A 17,900-nucleotide genomic window follows, 5' to 3' on the forward strand; every position below is an offset into this window, starting at 1 on the left:
GAATTTAAGTATTGCAATAATCCTGTGAAGAAGTATTATTTGCCTTTGGAAGATAAGACAACTGCAGCTCAGAAAAAAGATGATCCTGGGTTTTCAAAACATCTGTCAAGTTAGTTCAAACTTTTTTTCAGTATGGAATTTTAAAGACATTAATTCTTTTCACGGAATTGCTTCAGAAATGTTTTTAAATGATTTTAAGGAAATATTATTTTGTTTATTCATTTCATGTACCAATAAAATGAAAAGGACTGATTTTTCAAACATGTCAAATGAATATATGCATGGTGTATTTGAATGTTTTTCTTCTTCCTTTAAAAATACATTCACAGGGGCGCCTGGGTGGCGCAGTTGGTTAAGCGTCCGACTTCAGCCAGGTCACGATCTCACGGTCCGTGAGTTCGAGCCCCGCGTCAGGCTCAGGGCTGATGGCTCAGAGCCTGGAGCCTGTTTCCGATTCTGTGTCTCCCTCTCTCTCTGCCCCTCCCCCGTTCATGCTCTGTCTCTCTCTGTCCCAAAAATAAATAAACGTTGAAAAAAAAAAATTAAAAAAAAAAAATAAAAATACATTCACAGCTTTCAAGAAAGGAACAAGAGTGAAAAAGGATATCTGAGATGGGGGAAAAATGCTTTTCCTTCCACATATACTCAAATAGAATTATAATGAATTTGAGCACTAATTTGAAAAATGGAAAACTGGGGGCTGAGAGTAAGAAAAACATACCATAACTAAGGATTAAAAGCACTATACAAATAAAAGAGATCTTCTCAACCTAGAGAAAAATATTTGTTGACTGAAGAAATTTATCCTGATGGTATCATCTGTATTGACCACTAGCTGCTATAGTTAGTGGGAAAAAGAAGAAATGAGAACAAAAAGTTAAACATAGCATCGTTGAAGACACATGACTTTTTATTGCTATGATGCAGGCGAAAACAGATGGACAGTTTTCTCAGGCGATTTCAGGTTGATGACGTTCTCTTTCTTGGCCAAGAATGCTAGTCGCTAATTCAAAAATATCATAGGTCCCCAGCATCGACAACTCTTCATCCTTAAACTTTAGTTTTGAATGTACATGGTACATTAATGAGGAAAATGGGGTTTATCATCCAGAAACAAGATGACCACAAAATTTGTATCTAAATCAAAATTTCTATTGACCCTAAGAACTCAGTAGTTCAGAACAGCTTACTATACAAAAACACAAACATAAAAAGCAAACAAAAACCAAAAAAAACAAACCTTTTACAAATGATCTTAATATACTGCCATCTCCTACCTTCCATTCAAAATCCAGCTGCTTCATAGCTCGGTAGACTTCGGCCATAATGTCATATGGTTTGCTTTGACTTCTGATTCCAAGATGCCACTTGGCTTTTTTCACAGCTAAAGATTTGGGCTTAGTTGTATTCAGCGCATCCAATGGACATCTTGCTTTAGGGCTGTCTGCTATAAGAGGTGGCATCCTTTCTGGATGAGGCTTCAGGCCTGGGGGAATATGCATGGCACTATCATCCATAAAAGAACCAGTTGGGGGACTAGAGGCGAGGTAGAACTCACTGGCTTGGTTCATTATTCTCCGATTGTCAATGATAAGATGATAAGCCACTGCAAGCTGGTCTTGAGGGTCACCACTATATAAACTGTTCATTACTTCTGATTCTGTACACTCAAATTTTTCACACACTTCTTTCACAGCCTCATCATCAATGACGTTAGCATCATAGGAGGGGTCTTCAGGAAATAAGTAACTGGGCAAATCTTGTTTAAACCATTCATGCTCTCTAGGAAAAATACCACAATACACTATTGTAAGAACATGCTTTGGCAAGTCCCAAGTAATTTATACACGGGGCAATACAATATAACAGAATCAGGAAGACCTGTTCTCTGTGTGACCCTGGCTAAGTTAATTAACCCCCACCCTTGAATAGCTATGGCTATTCAGGCTTAGGTCTTTGGCTGAAATTTTCTCAGAACCTGTCACTTCAAAGGAAACTGGCAGTGTTTGTTGCCAATGATAAAGTTCAAGCTTTAAAGCAAAATTTTAGAATTTTATACAATTTGTATCTGCCTCTACTGGTTTGACAGCTTCCTACGAAAGACTTTGCTGGTAACTTTATAGTGGTAACAATGAAAATGATTTCTAATATTGTATAAGGAACATGTCACCATTTGGAAAATCTTTCTAACTCAATAACCCAGTATTTTCAAAATGACCAACACATGAGGTTACAAAATCATACAAGGATAAAACATCCACAGAACACAAAAGCAACCTGTTAATTTTAATGTAATATAGGACAAAAGTAGGCTGATACCTTTTCTCATCTGATATTGTAACTAACACGGTAAGCTTTGGCTTAATACCAAGAAGAATATCACAACCGTCTAAAAGACTATTAAAAATGTGCTTCCCCTTCCAACCACTTACTTGATGTCAGATTTTCTTCATAGACTGCAATTAACATACAACACATTGCAACAGACTGAATGAAGACAGAGACAGAAGAACCTAGCCACTGTTTCTGATTAAGCCCAACACTTAAGAGAATCTGAAAATGTAAAATAATGCCACTCTTGTTACCATTTTCTTTTTGGTTATTTTTCAGAAAAGATATTTATTTAGATTAACATGTAGTAGCTTTAGTGTTATTTTTAAGTCAATTAAATGTTTTTTTAAGTTTCTCAGATATTGACATAACCTGAATTAAAAACACAACTCTTTAGAATTCTCAATTTTAAGACTGTAAAGGAATACTAAAACCAAAAAATTTGATAATCACTCTCCTAAATTTTATTTTCTCACACTTCTGGGACTTTGTACATAATGTTACTGTAACCATCCTAGAATATCCCATCCCTTTTCATCTAACTAACATGTACTATTCCTTCGAGACTGCACAAGCATTACTATTGGTAGAACTAGGCACCCCCTAAGCTAAATACAGATCAATACATATTTTACTTGAATGCCTTCTATTGACTGTTTAATTTATGAATATTAACTAAGGGTATACAATGATGGGGCACCTGGGTGGATCAGTTGGTCAAGCATCTGACTCTTGATTTCGGCTTAGGTCACGGTCTCACAGTTTGTGGGTTCGAGCTCCATGCTAACAGAACAGAGCTTACTGGGGATTCTCTGTCCCCCTCTCTCTCTTTCTCTGCCCCTCCCCTGCTAACACACTCTCTCTCTCTCTCTCTCTAAATAAGTAAACATTTAAAAAAAATTTTAGGGGTGCCCGGGTGGCTTAGTTGGTTGGGCGTCCGACTTCAGCTTAGACCACAATCTCACGGCTTGTGAGCTTGAGCCCGGTGTCGGGCTCTGGGCTGACAGCTCAGAGCCTGGAGCCTGCTTCGGTTTCTGTGTCTCCCTCTCTCTCTGCCCCTCCCCCACTCGTTCTCCTTCTAAGATAAACATTAAAATTTTTTTTTAATAAATAAATAATAAAAATAAGTTTTAAGATTATCCTATGGCAAAAGGACTCTCACCCTCACAGAGATTATATTCTAGCTGAATACAGATAAAATATTCACAAAAATAAATATACAGTTACAAATACACAAACATGAAAATCCTGTGATAAAGATTCTAGGTGGAAAGCACAGTGTAAAATAAGAATGTAAAAATCACAACGGGATGCGTGTAATTAGGGAAGCTACTCTGAGTGGTATTTAAGCAGATAACAGAACGATTAGAAATCAGCTAAGCAAAGAGCTACGAACAGGTATTCCCAGCAAAAGAAACAATATATGTAAAGACTGAGACAAGAAACAGCTGTGCCATGTTCAAGGAGCAGGAGGACTGAGGCCACTGCCATGAAAACATGAGTTGCAGGTTAGAGGGTCAAAACATACCAGATATTTCTGACAGCTGTAGGCTGTAAGAAAGATTTTGGGCCGAGAACTTATGCCTGATGAAAATCACTGAAAGAATTTAGAGAGACAGGGATGACAGTGACATGATCTAATTTGCATTCTATAAAGATCATTCTGCTTGTGATATAGAAATTGAATTGAAAAGACAAAAATAATGATGATGTTGATGATGGTGTGCCAGGCCCCGAGGGTGATCCAAAGATGAATCTTCTATAGCCTCTAGTAGATCTTTGTATTTAACACTCACACTTTCTTATAGGTGTTGATTTTTTTTCTGAATCTTACCCACTAAACTCAGAGCTCCTTGAAACAGGGATCATGCCTTATTTAGCTATATTCCATTACCCAATACAGTGTAAACAAATGCTCAGTAAATGCAAAATAAATAAATGATGAATACATTAAGTATGAAAACCGAAATGAATTCATTAATGTGTTTGTTTCCTGTATCAGACTAAGTACCCAAGGCTTAATAATAAAAATGTGAGATGTTAATTTTTTCAAAAGAAAGAGAACATAAGAAATTATATGTCTAACATTTTTAAAACATCAATGACAAATAGGGAAGATGAGCACTTTTGAATGAACTCCAAAAATTCACTCTTCCATACAGGCATTAAGATTACTAGCAAAAATTATCAAAGTCGACTTTTCCAGTACTCTGGAAATTAACCAAAAGCCTGCAAAAACCTTAGAAGTATTTACTCAGGAAAACAGCTGAGTAAAAACAGTGAGATGTGGGACATTTTAAACTGCCCTATATCCATCTTCCTTTCCCCCATTTTCCATGGTAGCCTTGAAAACCAACAGTGTCACAATCATGGTAGCCCAGAAAACTGGCAGCCTAGCAACCACTAAGGGGAAAAAGGTTTGGAATTAGAGCAGAATAGGTTTAGAATTCTCCAAAGTCCTAGCCCCACAGAACTGTCACTATTTGACATGTCGTGCAGTTCCCTGAAAATCTCCACTTTGCAAGCCTTGTCTTGATCCGACCTGATTCAGAGCTCCCTCACTGCAAACAGCCTTCTCCCCAGGACACTTGTCAAAAACAACCAATGGCAACTGTCTCACATCCCTGCTGCCTAAAGAGGCAATAAGAGTTGGAGCAAGTAAGAAGCTAACCAAAAACCTTAAAATGAAAACTTCAGGAGTAAGGGTTCCACTGGGATCTTTGAAATACTCTTAATACATTCCTGGGACTAACGGCCACGTACATATGCAGGGCTGTACGCATGCCCAAGAAAGACCCTAATTTCTAATTAGTGGCTCACTTGGAGCCTCGATGCTGACAGAGAGTAAAGCCTAAAGCCGGGTTAACGAGCTTCTCGTTGGAGCAATGAAGACATGCACATGGAGTCTCTCAGCAAAGGCTGGGAGACTTATTAGATCAAGACATTCAACGGAAGCTCTAATAATTAGCTGACCATTAAGCTAACCAAGCAGAGATTTCAGGGGTCAACCATGACAAAGAATAAAAAATTTATGGAATTAGTTCAATAAAATCACTCAAGAAGAAGTGCAACAACATACAAGAATTACAAACTCTAGGCATACACCCACAAGAAATGGAAACGTGTGACCATAAAACACTTGTACACAGATGTGCATGGCAACGTTATTCTTAAGAGCCAAAAAGTGGAAACAATTCAAGTATCCACTAACTGAGGGATGGATAAACAAAATGTAGTATATCTATACAATGGAGTATTGTTCAAGGAACAAAAGGAATGAAGAACTGATAGATGCTACATCATGAATGAACCTTGAAAACATTATGCTATGTGAATGTAGCAAGACTCAAAAGGCTACATGCTCTATGATTCTATGTATATGAAACTTCCAAAATAGGCAAATAAAGGCAGAAAGTAGATTACTGGCTTCCAAGGGATAAAAGGAGGGGAAAACATGTAATGACTGTTAAAGGGTATAGAGTTTCTTTTAGGGAATTAGAAAATGGTGATGACTCTACAACTTGGCAAAAACACTGAGAACCACTGAATTACAGAATTTAAAGGAGCAAACTTATGCTATATGAATTACACTAATAAAATAAATGCTTAAAAATAATAACTAGAGAAATAATGTACATTTTTAATTTTTTTTGACACATTTATTTTTGAGAGACAGATCATGGGTCAGGGAGGGGCAGAGAGAGGGAGGGAGACACAGAATCCAAAGCAGGCTCTAGGCTCTGAGTGGTCAGCACAGAGCCCGACACGGGGCTCAAACCCACGGACCACAACATCATGACCTCAGCTAAAGTCAGACGCTTAACTGACTGAGCCACCCAGGTGTCCCCACATTTTTTTTAATTCATTCATTTAGACAAAGGACCATAATTCTTTACCATAAGAAAACTGCCAGTTAAAAAGTCATACTCCCAGTTTTTGATTTTCAGGAGTCAATTCCTGAATTAACTCTATCAATGGAACCAGTAACCAGAATGTTTATGAGGGTTCGCCGGAGACAAAATCAGTTCATTTCCCATGGGTTACTACTGCACAGCCATCAGAAATTAAGTCTTTCTATCACTACTATCTGATACCCAATTTTGATACATGACTTAACACTAAATGAGTTATGGAGACACATGAAAATGAAAACACAACCATCTAAAATCTCTGAGATGCAGTGAAAGCAATTCTAAGAGGGAAATATATAGCAACACAGGCCTACCTCAGTAACTAAGAAAATAAATAAATAAATACACACTCAGATAAACAATCTAACGTTCCTCCTAAAGGAACCAGAAAAAGAAGAACAAAGTCTAAGGTGAGTCAGAGCATATAATAAAGATAAGATTAAAAATAAATGACATAAGGACTACAAAACAATAGAAAAAAAATAAATGAAATCAAGAGCTGGTTCTTTGAAATGATAAATAAAATTGATAAACCCTTAGCCAGACTCATAAGGAAAAAAAAAAAGAAAAGGCCCAAATAAAATCAGAAACAAAAGAGAAGGACTACCAACTGACACCACAGAAATATAAGGAATTATAAGAGAATATTACACCAACTTATATGCCAACAAATTGGATAACCTAGAAAAAATGGATAAATTCCTAGAAAGATACAATCTTCCAAAACTAAATCAGGATGAAATAGAAAACCTAAACAAACCAAACAAATATATAAGACTGAATTCATAATCAAAAACTACCAAAAAATAAAAGTCCAGTATCAGATGGATTCTATAAAACATTTAAAGAAGAGTTAATACCTATTCTCTTCAAACTATTCCAAAAAATAGAAGAGGAAGGAAAGCTTCCAAATACATTCTACAAGGCCAGCATTACCCTGATACCAAAACCACACAGACATTACAAAAACAGAAAACTACCAGCCAATATCCCTGATGAACACAGACATATAAATCTTAATAAACACATTTAACAACACATTAAAAGGATCACTCATCACAATCAAGTGGGATTTATTCTGGGGGATGCAAGGATGTTTCATTATTTGTAAATCAATCACCCAAATACATGACATCAACAAAACAAAGAATAAAAATCAAATGATCATCTCATTTGACAAAATTCAGTATCTGTTCATGATTAAAGAAAAAAAAACAAAAACCAACAAAGTGGGTTCAAAAGGAATAGATCTCAACATGATAAAAAGCCATATATGAAAAACCCACTGCTAACATCATACTCCATGGTGAAAAACCAAGAGCTTCCCCCCTAAGATTAGGAACAAGACAAGGATGTCTACTCTTACCACTTTTATTCAACATAGTACTGGACATCCTAACTATAGCAATCAGACAAGAAATGGAAATAAAAGGGATCCATAATGGTAAAGAAGATATCAAACTGTCACTATTTGCAGATGACATGGGAGTAACATTAAAAAATCCTAAAGACTCCAACAAAAAACTACTAGAATAAATCAGTGAAACTGCAGATACCTAGAAATCAGTCACATTTCTACACACTAATAATAAAGTACTAGAAAGATAAATTAAGAAAACAATTCCATTTACAACTGCACCAGAAATAATAAAATACCTATGAATAAATTTAAGCAAGGAAGTGAAAGACCATGCTCACAGACTGGAAGAATGAAAAAAAATTTTTTTTTTTTATTTATTTGCTTTGAGAGAGAGAGAGAACGTGTGCACACACCCATGAGCAGGAAAGGGCAGAAAGAGAGGGAGAGAGAGAGAATCCCAAGCAGGCTCTGCACTGTCAGCAGATCTCATGATCCATGAGATCATGACCTGAATCAAGATCAAGAGTCAGATGCTTACCTGAGTCACCCAGATGCCCCAGAATGAATATTGTTAAAATGTCCATACTACCCAAAGCAATCTACAGATTAAAATACCAACAGCATTTCTCACAGAACTAGAACAATCTTAAAATTTGTGTGCAACTATAAAAGACCTCAAAGAGCCAAAGCAACATTGAGAAAGAAAAATAAAGCTGGAAGTATCACAATCCCAGATTTCAAGATATACTATAAAGCAAGAGTGATCAAAACAGTATGGTACTGGCACAAAAAGAGGCACACATATCAATGGAACAGAATAGAGAGCCCAGAAACAAACCTATGCTTACATGGTCTATTACTCTATAACAAAGGAGGCAAGAATATATAACAAGGAAAAGACATTCTCTTCAATAAATGGTGCTGGGAAAACTGGACACCTACATGTAAAAGAATGGAACTGGACCACTTTCTAACACCATATACAAAAATAAACTCAGAATGGATTAAAAACCTAAATGTGAGATCTGAAACCATGAAATTCCTAGAGGCAAACACAGGCAATAATGTCTCTGGCACTGGCCAAAACAACATTTTTCTAGATATGTTTCCTAAGGCAAGGGAAACAAAAGCAAAAATAAACTATTGGGACTACATCAAATAAAAAGCTTTTGCACAGTGTTGAAACCATCAACAAAACACGAAGGCAACCTATCAAATGGGAGAAGATACTTGCAAATTATATATCCAATAAAGGGTTAATATTCAAACTTTATAAAGAACTTACACAACACCAAAAAACAAAAAATGAAAAACAAAACAAAAAAAACAAAAACAAAACAAAACAAAAACCAATCAATTAAAAAATAGGCAGAGGACCTGAATAGACATTTTACCAAAGAAGACATAGAGATGGCCAATAGACACATGAAAAGATGCTCAACCTCTGTAATCAGGAAAACCACAATCAAAACCACAACGAGATATCACCTTACAACAGAGTAGCAAAAATCAAAAGATAAGAAACAGTAAATGTTGGCAAGGCTTCAGAGAAAAAAGAACCCTTATACACTGCTGCTGGGAATATAAACTGGTATAGCCACTGTGAAAAACAGAACAGAGGTTCTTCAAAAAATTTAAAATACAGGGGCACCTGGGAGGCTTAGTCAGTTAAGTGTCCAACTCTTGGTTTTGGCTCAAGTCATGATCTCATGGTTCATGGGTTTGAGCCCCACATTGGGCTCTGCACTGTCAGTGTGTAGCCTGTTTGGGATTCTTCTGTCTCTCTCTTTCCCCGCATGCATGTGAGGTTATTATCTCAAATAAACTTTAAAAGAAAGTTAAAATAGAAATACCATAAGATCCAATAATTTCAGTACTGGGTATTTGCCTAGAGAAAACAAAACCACTAATTCAAAAAATATATAAGCACTCCTATGTTTACTGCAGCATTATTTACAATAGCCAAGATATGGAACCATCCTAGTATCACAGACAAATGGATAAAGAACATGGGGTATACATGTACAATGGAGTATTACACAGCCTTAAAAAAGGATGATATTGTGCCATTTGCAGCAAAATGAATGGACTAAGTGAAATAAATCTGAGAAAAATAAATACATGATTTCACTCATAAGAGGAATCTAAAAAAGGAAATGAATAAACAAATTTTAAAAAGCAGAATCAGACTGATAAATAGAGAAGAGACAGCTGCCAGGGAAGGGGGGGTGGTGGTAGGGGGTATGGGCAAAGTGAAAAGGCAAGAGGGGGACGCAGGCTTCCAGTTAAGGAATGAACACATCACAGCAATAAAAGGCACAGCACAGGGAATATAGTCAATGATGCTGTAATAGCATTCTGTGATAACATACGGCAGCTACGCTTGTGGTGAGCATAGCATAACATATAGAGAAGCTGAATCAGTATGTTGTTTACCTAAGACTAATGTAACAGTGTGTGTCAACCATACTCAAAAACATTTTTTAAAAGGAGACCAAATGAGTTGTAAAGAATATCAAATTTTAGAAATTTCACAATGTGTCCAAATTTCTTCAACTGCAGCTAAAAGGTTCCTACATATTAAGACCGTGTGCTGGACATCATTCTAAGAGCTTTAATTATATTGGGTTGAATGTCTGCAGTTTCTGATATTCAGCTATTTTTAGACCTATGGAAAAAATTCACATGGCTCAACCTAAGACTTTCCTCCCACCAAATCCACTATATATGATGTAACAAAAGCACAGAAAGAATAAGTAGTATGCTGGTAGTTAGTAACCAGAATAATTAGGATTAATACTAAAACAGTTGAACTTCAGACCCTTCACTTTTAATCACGCTGTATTAACTGTTATTATTAATTATTAGTAATAAGAGTAATACTAAGCTTAAGGCACTTGGGAGAATACAAAAATGTTATTTCATGAAGACGATGTCTGTCTTGTCTATCACTATATTCCCAGAACTTAGCCTAGGGCCTTGAACAGAATAAATACTAAATAAATAGTTACTGAATAAATAAAAGCAAAAATGATTAAATGAATGAATAAATACTGAGATACATTTTCTAACCTCCAATCGCTTACCACCTTATAAGAAAAATAAAACCTACATGGAATAACCATAAGAATATAGTAGCATAACAACTCGGGGTGCAGGGACACAGGCACCCCAACCCCAAGGCCCACACCACCAGGACCACAGCAGGAGGGAAGTTCTTCTCTAAGTGCTCAATAAGCTGGTGGGCTAAGTCATCCACGTGTGGGTGTTTCTGGTCCCCCACCACCTATCAGCCTGGGAGATGCATCTGTGTCGCAGGGACCAAGGTGCACTGTGGAGGGGAGACCCTGTGGGACACCTCCTCTTTGCAGCCAGCCCAACTCCACAATGAATGCCACAGAGGGGCACAACCTGGCTCTTGGAGGTTGGCAGGTAACTCCTGTGTGCAGTCAGATTTGAAACCCTGGTGGGTCAATCCACACCCCATACCTTCCACAGTATCAGATAAAGCACCTCTGAGCTTGTGTTAAGTTCAGCTGGGCCACAAAACCACTAGTAAGTGTGAGAATAAAGGGAAACATAGCTAAAAGAGAGCAGGGACACTAGAAGGGGGAGCCCTACCACTCAGTATCATTTACAGAGCCCATCGGGGTACTGATCACGACTGTGATGCAGCCAGTGAGAAACTGTCATCACTCTGATCTCTTGCTGTTCTCCAGTGGATTTTGGTTCAGAAAAATCCCTCCCAGATTTTTTTTCCATGAAATAAAGTTCCTTTCCTTAAAAAAAAAAAAAAAAAAGAATGCACTAGCATAACAGGGGCACCTCAGTCAGTTAAGCATACGACTTTGGCTAAGTCATGATCTCATGGTTTGTGAGTTCGAGCCCCGCATCAGGCTCTGTGCTGACAGCTCAGAGCCTGGAGCCTGCTTCATATTCATTCATTCATTCATTCTCTCTCTCTCTCTCCCCCCCCCTCTTTCCCTCTCCCTCCTTCTCTCTCTCTGCCTCTACCCCGTTCACGCTTTCTGTCAAAAATAAATAAACGTTAAAAAAAAAACCAAAAACAAAAAAAAAGAATTCCCATACATTAAAAAACTGAATTTGGATAAATAAAAAATGATAGAAACTATAAATTCAAGTTATTAGTTTGAGAACAGAAATGAACGCCATTATTTTTTTATAACTGGGAGTTTGTACTTGTACTGAATACTATTTTATGTCAACTACATATGCATAAATTACTTCATCCTAAGACTTTTATTTACATTTTTCGTCTTATACAAGTATCGGTTTTAACACAAGTGGAATCAGTACTTTTCCTATTCTAAATGTATGTGCTGACAGAAACAGGTACAAATATATGTATCAGCGTCTCTAATTTTCTTTCTAAGGAAAAGACAATTAAGTGACCAAGGTGCTTCGCTGGCTCAGTCCACACAGCATGTTGACTCTTGATCTCAGGGTTGTGAGTTTAAGCCCCAAGCTGGGCATAGAGCTTAATGTTAAAAAACAAAACAAAACAAAACAAAAACTGTAAACACAAAAGGTTTTTTTCCTACTAACTTCATTTCCATAACTAAAGTGGGTGCTAATTTACAATCACACGTTTATTTTATGTATGAGGCCTGGAACACTGAAGAAAGGCTAGGGGAAAAAAACAGTATACAAATGGAAAAGCAATCAGTCCCTGCTTGCAGAAGAGATCAGCAGCTACCACGTAAAAAACTACTCCATTTAAACATTCCAAGAGTCACAGGTCTCTACACAGCCATTCTGGCTTGTAAGAGGAGAGATTCTGGAGAGACAGTAACAGAATGTGTTTGTAAATAAATAACTGATGAAATGTTAGGTAAAAACAAAAAAAACCCCTAGGAAATGTAACACAGTAAGTAAAAAGTACAAGGTAAAGAATTACCATGGCTTGTGTATGCTAGATAAAGGTCCTATTCACAGTAACACTGCAAGTTCCAAAGTTTCTCACGTGACAAGAAATCCTTCACAGCCCTAGCTTATTTTTTTATTCAAAATCTTAGCAAAACTTTTAATGCTTTATTTCATCAACCATATGTAAAATACATAAATCTCACCCTGTATTCCATTTGAAATTTATTCACTTTTTTTTTTTAAGTTTATTTATTTTCAGAAAGAGAGAGAGAACATATGCATGTGTACACAGGGGAGGGGCAAAGAGAGAGGGAGAGAGAGAGAATCTCAAGCAGGCTCCACAATGTCAGCACAGAGCCTGAAGCAGGGCTCAAATCCCACAACTGTGAGTGAGATCATGACCTGGGCCCAAAGCAAGCGCTGGACACTTAACCGACTGAGCCACCCAGGCACTCCTGAAATTTATTCAAATAGTTTCTCAACATATACTACATTCGTGGGCCTTCTAGCATTGTGTGTACTAAGATGAGTAAAACACTCTCTCTACCCTTATGGAGTTATAATTTAGGACTGGAGGAAGATGCACTGAGTAATAGCTAGATACGAAGCGATAAGGAAAAAATAAAACCATGAACAAAATGTGGAAATCACAGAAGTGGAAGCAACTAACACTGCCTGGAGGAATCAGAAGTAATTTCACAAGGGAGATGATAAGTAAGAATTATAAAGGATGGATGGAAATCTACAGGGTCAAAAAAGGCAGAAGACAAATCAGAGACAATAATATAAATTAAAACATGAAGGCATAAAATATGTTTTTTGAAGAACAAGGAGAAGCTGAAGGTAGCTGAGGCACTGCTACCAGTGTGTAGTGGTAAGTGCAGGAGTGAGGCTTCAGGAGAAGGAAATGGAGCCTTATTAGGAAGGGCCTTTGAGGATTTGCTGCTTAAGCTAAAAAGTTTAGAAAACAATCTGAAATATTTAAAAAGATCAGTGACCTGATCAGGTTTGTGTAAAAAGGAAAGCAAAATGCCTATGCTATTAAGTGTTACAGAGACTAACATAAAGCAGGCACTCAATTAGTGTTGTTATTATTATTAATACTACAAAATGCACGTAACAGTCACAAAAAGAATAATCACCTTATATCTTTGATAGTTGCCCGTTTCAGGGGGTCAACCTGCAGCATATGCATCAACAGAGTGGCAACAGAACGATTGAGATATTCTGGGATATAAAAAACACCCCCTCGGATCTTCTTAAATAACGTAGGTACATGCTCATCGTCAAATGGGAGGGTGCCACAAAGGAGAGCATACAAGATAACACCACAGCTCCAGATATCAACTTCAGGACCTGCATACAATCTAAGAAAAAGGATGACAAAAACCTGAAATACAAGTACCACTTTTTCTCATCCGCATGTATACCCTGTTTCTTCATATACATATTACAGACTCAGTCTATACTGATTTGCAGGCCTTCAATGAGGACCATGGCCACACTCCCAACAGTCAATACTTGTTCCCATAGAGAATTGGTCTATGCAATTACTATTCAAGTTTTCCAAAAGAAAGCAATATTTTTCTTTGTCACAAACTCAACTTACTAATTGACTAATTAAAAAAAAATAAAACAGGGGCGCCTGGGTGGCTCAGTCAGTGGAGCGACCAACTTCGGCTCAGGTCATGATCTCACGGTTTGTGAGTTCGAGCCCCACGTCGGGCTTTGTGCTGACAGCTCAGAGCCTGGAGCCTGCTTCTGATTCTGTGTCTCCCTCTCTCTCTGCCCCTCCTCCACTCATGCTCTGTCTCTGTCTCAGAAATAAATAAACATTAAAAAAAATTTTTTTTTTAAATAAAACATACTATGGTTGAATTTTTATGGAAACATCAAAGTAGATAACCATAAACTTGAAAAGAACAATACTATAATGTGTACGTTAAATCCTTTTATCATAAAACTACAATAAAGAAAATGCATATATAACAGAATTTTTATCCCTGACATGCATATTTTACAGAATATTTGAAACATTACAATGCCTAACTAGTCCTACAGCCATCTCTTTGACAGTACTTGTCCTGTATAACATTATCCTGAGTATGACTTCCATTCCAATCACTTGTTAGGTTAGCTCACAGGACTAAGGTTAGCTTTGTTACACATAACCTATGCCTGGAATATTAGTCCTTTCTTCTCTTACCTACATAAAAAAATATTAAAATGCTCCTGATAGCACACTGACAAACTCAAAGCTGGGTGTGAGGTAACAAAGTAAATCTGTGTTATTCCAATTAAAAGAATATAATCCACTTCAAAATGGTGCTGCCCATCATGTATATCATTTTCTGTACTGTCCAAAACTCCTATATCTGTTCCTTGCAATAATAACTTTTCTGTATTTTCTCTCAGAGAATTCTGTTAAGTTTTTAAACAGACACTGGTCACTGTAGAAAGTCTTCAGTTTATCACTGCAATCTGTATGAACATTTTTTCTATATACCAATGGGTAAGCTCCAATCTCTACTTGTACAGTTTAATTTCATGAAGTGACAATACTGTCCCCCCAAAACCTCATTGTTCTAAAAACAAAACATAAAATAATGGTCTATATAGTACCTTATTAAAAATATGTTAATTATTATTTAAGGACTGTCTGATAGGAATGCTTGAATATAGCAAATGCTCTTATCTGTACTTTATCAAAATAAAATCAATATTTCTTTCAGTCATTTTTTTAATGGGAAAACTCCCTTAAAATTTTTTTCAATAATTTAGCATCATCACAGACTCATGGAACTTTGAGAACAGACAGAACAAAAGCTCACCTAAGGGTTTTATGATCATCGATATACTTCTTATCTGTTCCTTCAACACTTTACTCTTTGCTTACATCTTTATTTTATACTCTCTTCTTTTCCTTGCAATGTCTCAGTGACTTACTTTACACCTCTGCACTCTGCACCAGGAACCTAGGTGTTTTACATATTGCCAGCATATATAGGACCAGGGACACTAATATTGTCCTATCAAGAACTTAATGCTTGAATTCTTTTGTAAATGTTTCCAAAAAACACAACACTTATTCTCTGTTATTACTATATCAGTAATACTATCAAAAATAATTAGGAATAAAAATAATTACACCTGGAAAAAAGAAAAAATCATTAAATATACTCATAACAAAATCTAAACTGTTTAAAAAATTGTTTAATAAAACTATTCTCTCTTAAAGAATGGAAAAATGAAAAGGACAATTTGTTCCTACTGTGTTAATCTTACCCTCTAAACAGAATATATCATAATTAAATGTTATTAAGATGAACAAAAGATTATGAAAAGTTTACTCTCCACCCATCTATTATTACCTGCCTGAGATGACTTCAGGTGCTGCATAATTGGGAGATCCACAACTAGTTCGCAGAAACTCACCATCCGACATCATATTAGACAATCCTGAAAATAAGAGTAATGTTTACTTCATGCTAGATATTTTTAAAAGTAGATATAAGTACGAGGGAAAATATCAAGTCTTTAATGTCCTATACATATTTTTTAATTATTAGAAAAAAAGTAGTGGAAAGTATTTGTTAGACTAGAAAAAAACATTGCAGCATGCTTAAGCTCTAAACGATAAAGCACATCATGTATGATTCGAATTCCTTTTTCTAAATAAAAATCTTGATTCACCTGACAAATATGAGGTTGTTCTAAATTCTATGAACTCTTCTAAACATAAAAGCAACAAAATATTATTTGCCCATTTCCACAGTTGAAAGAATGAAATGGAGCCTATTACTTTTTGTCCTATGCTTTCAAAGCCTTTAAAAATAAAATCTCTAAGTAGAAATCAGACAGGTTCTTATTTATAAAGATTATGTTCCAAAAGCTTTTAATTTGGAAAGCTTATATTCAACATAGAAAAAATAATCTACTGAACCAAAAATCTAACTGGACTATAATATTAAAGAGTTTTTTTGATTTACAAAAGAGAAGGGGCACCTTTTAAAGTTTTTTTGTAGGGGGAAGGAGTCAACATAGCAGAGCTATAAGTAGGGGGACCCAAAGTTCCCTCGTCCTTCAAACACAGCAATACTGAGGCCAGAAGACGGAATTCCAAGAACCCAGGCTACAGAGTGACAGAAATATCTCTAGGGGCACCCAGGGACAACTTGGTGGTCCATAGGTGTGTGACTGTCAATTTGGAGAGAGAAAATGGGTGGCATAGGCACAGAGGAGAGGGATCCCTTTCTCTGGAGAGACAAAAGGAAGAGAAAGAGAGGCTGTGGAAGTGTAGGGCTGTATTTGGACAAGAGAAAAACCACAGACCGGGGAATAGAAAAAATAGAGGAAGAACCAATATCTAACACGATCCAGGGTTGCAGGTCTTTCTCCAGACTGGAGCCTGCCGCCCTGTATGCACGCCTGGGGAGGAGGGGAGCCAGACCCAGGCTTGGTAGCGAGCTCAGGGGTGCAGTCGGAGAGAGTAGCCCCCTCCCTTGAGTGCTGTGGGAAGAAGGTATATATCCACTCTAAAGACAAAAGACCCTGCGGACACCTGCCACCCAGGCCCGGAGCGGCACTACCCCAGAACTGGGGCGCATGGAGCAGGATCCTTTATGACATCAGGCACTGAATTTAGCCAAGTGCCTGGGAGGTGCAGGAGATGGTGGAGTGGGACAAACTGGCCCTCTTGTGTCTGCACGGCACTGTGTGGACAGCCTGAACGGAGCAGTGGGAGACATCTGGTCTGGGGAGGAGAGACAGGGGTGGCCCCATTTTTCTCCCCATCACCAACAAGGTTGGGCTTCAGGGAAGGGACAAGGGACCCACAGTGCAGGCAGGACCTGCCTACACCAAACCATGCCCCTTCGTACCTGGTAAATGCATATCTACGGAAACGAGACTGACACTGAAGCAGTGTTCCAGATCAGCACCGCAGTCACAGGTTCCAAGGCACCATCAGGTATCGGTACAGTGGTTTTGCATTTTCTGATTTGACTCTTGGTCAGTTCTTATTTTATATAATTTTTTTTTCTTCATTCCTTTTATTACTTCTAATTCTGATTGGTTTATTTAAGCAGATAATTTTTAATCCATTCTTTTTACATCTCTTCTGTATCTCCTTTTTCTTTTTTTTTTAAATGTTTATTTATTTACTTATTCTGAGAGACAGAAAAAGAGCAGGGGAGGGGCAGAGAGAGAGAGGGAGACAGCGAATCCCAAGTAGGCTCCACAGCTGTCAGCACAGAGCCCAATGTGGGGCTCAAACCCATGAACCGTGAGATCATGACCTGAGCCTAAGGCAGACGCTTAACCAATTGAGCCACCCAGGTGCCCCTGTATCGCCTTCTCTATTTTCCTCTCTCTCTCTCCCTCTCTCTCTCTCTGGATTAAGCAATATAGTT

At 37.3% G+C, this 17,900-nt stretch overlaps 1 protein-coding gene across 2 annotated transcripts in view; it reads right to left on the reverse strand.

Moving 5' to 3' along the window:
* PRKAA2 (protein kinase AMP-activated catalytic subunit alpha 2) overlaps window positions 1-17,900 on the reverse strand; it is an 88,410-nt gene that overhangs the window by 13,359 nt on the left and 57,151 nt on the right. For both annotated transcript variants that reach the window (XM_047870742.1, XM_047870743.1), the window contains 3 exons: window positions 15,861-15,948; window positions 13,632-13,856; window positions 1,278-1,782 (listed from right to left, as the gene is read on the reverse strand). In XM_047870742.1, the coding sequence (XP_047726698.1) occupies window positions 1,278-1,782; window positions 13,632-13,856; window positions 15,861-15,948 (818 nt within the window). The remainder of the gene's footprint in view (window positions 1-1,277; window positions 1,783-13,631; window positions 13,857-15,860; window positions 15,949-17,900) is intronic.

The sequence above is a fragment of the Prionailurus viverrinus genome, chromosome C1 (genome assembly GCF_022837055.1).
Source record: "Prionailurus viverrinus isolate Anna chromosome C1, UM_Priviv_1.0, whole genome shotgun sequence".
NCBI classification, from domain to species: Eukaryota; Metazoa; Chordata; class Mammalia; order Carnivora; family Felidae; genus Prionailurus; species Prionailurus viverrinus.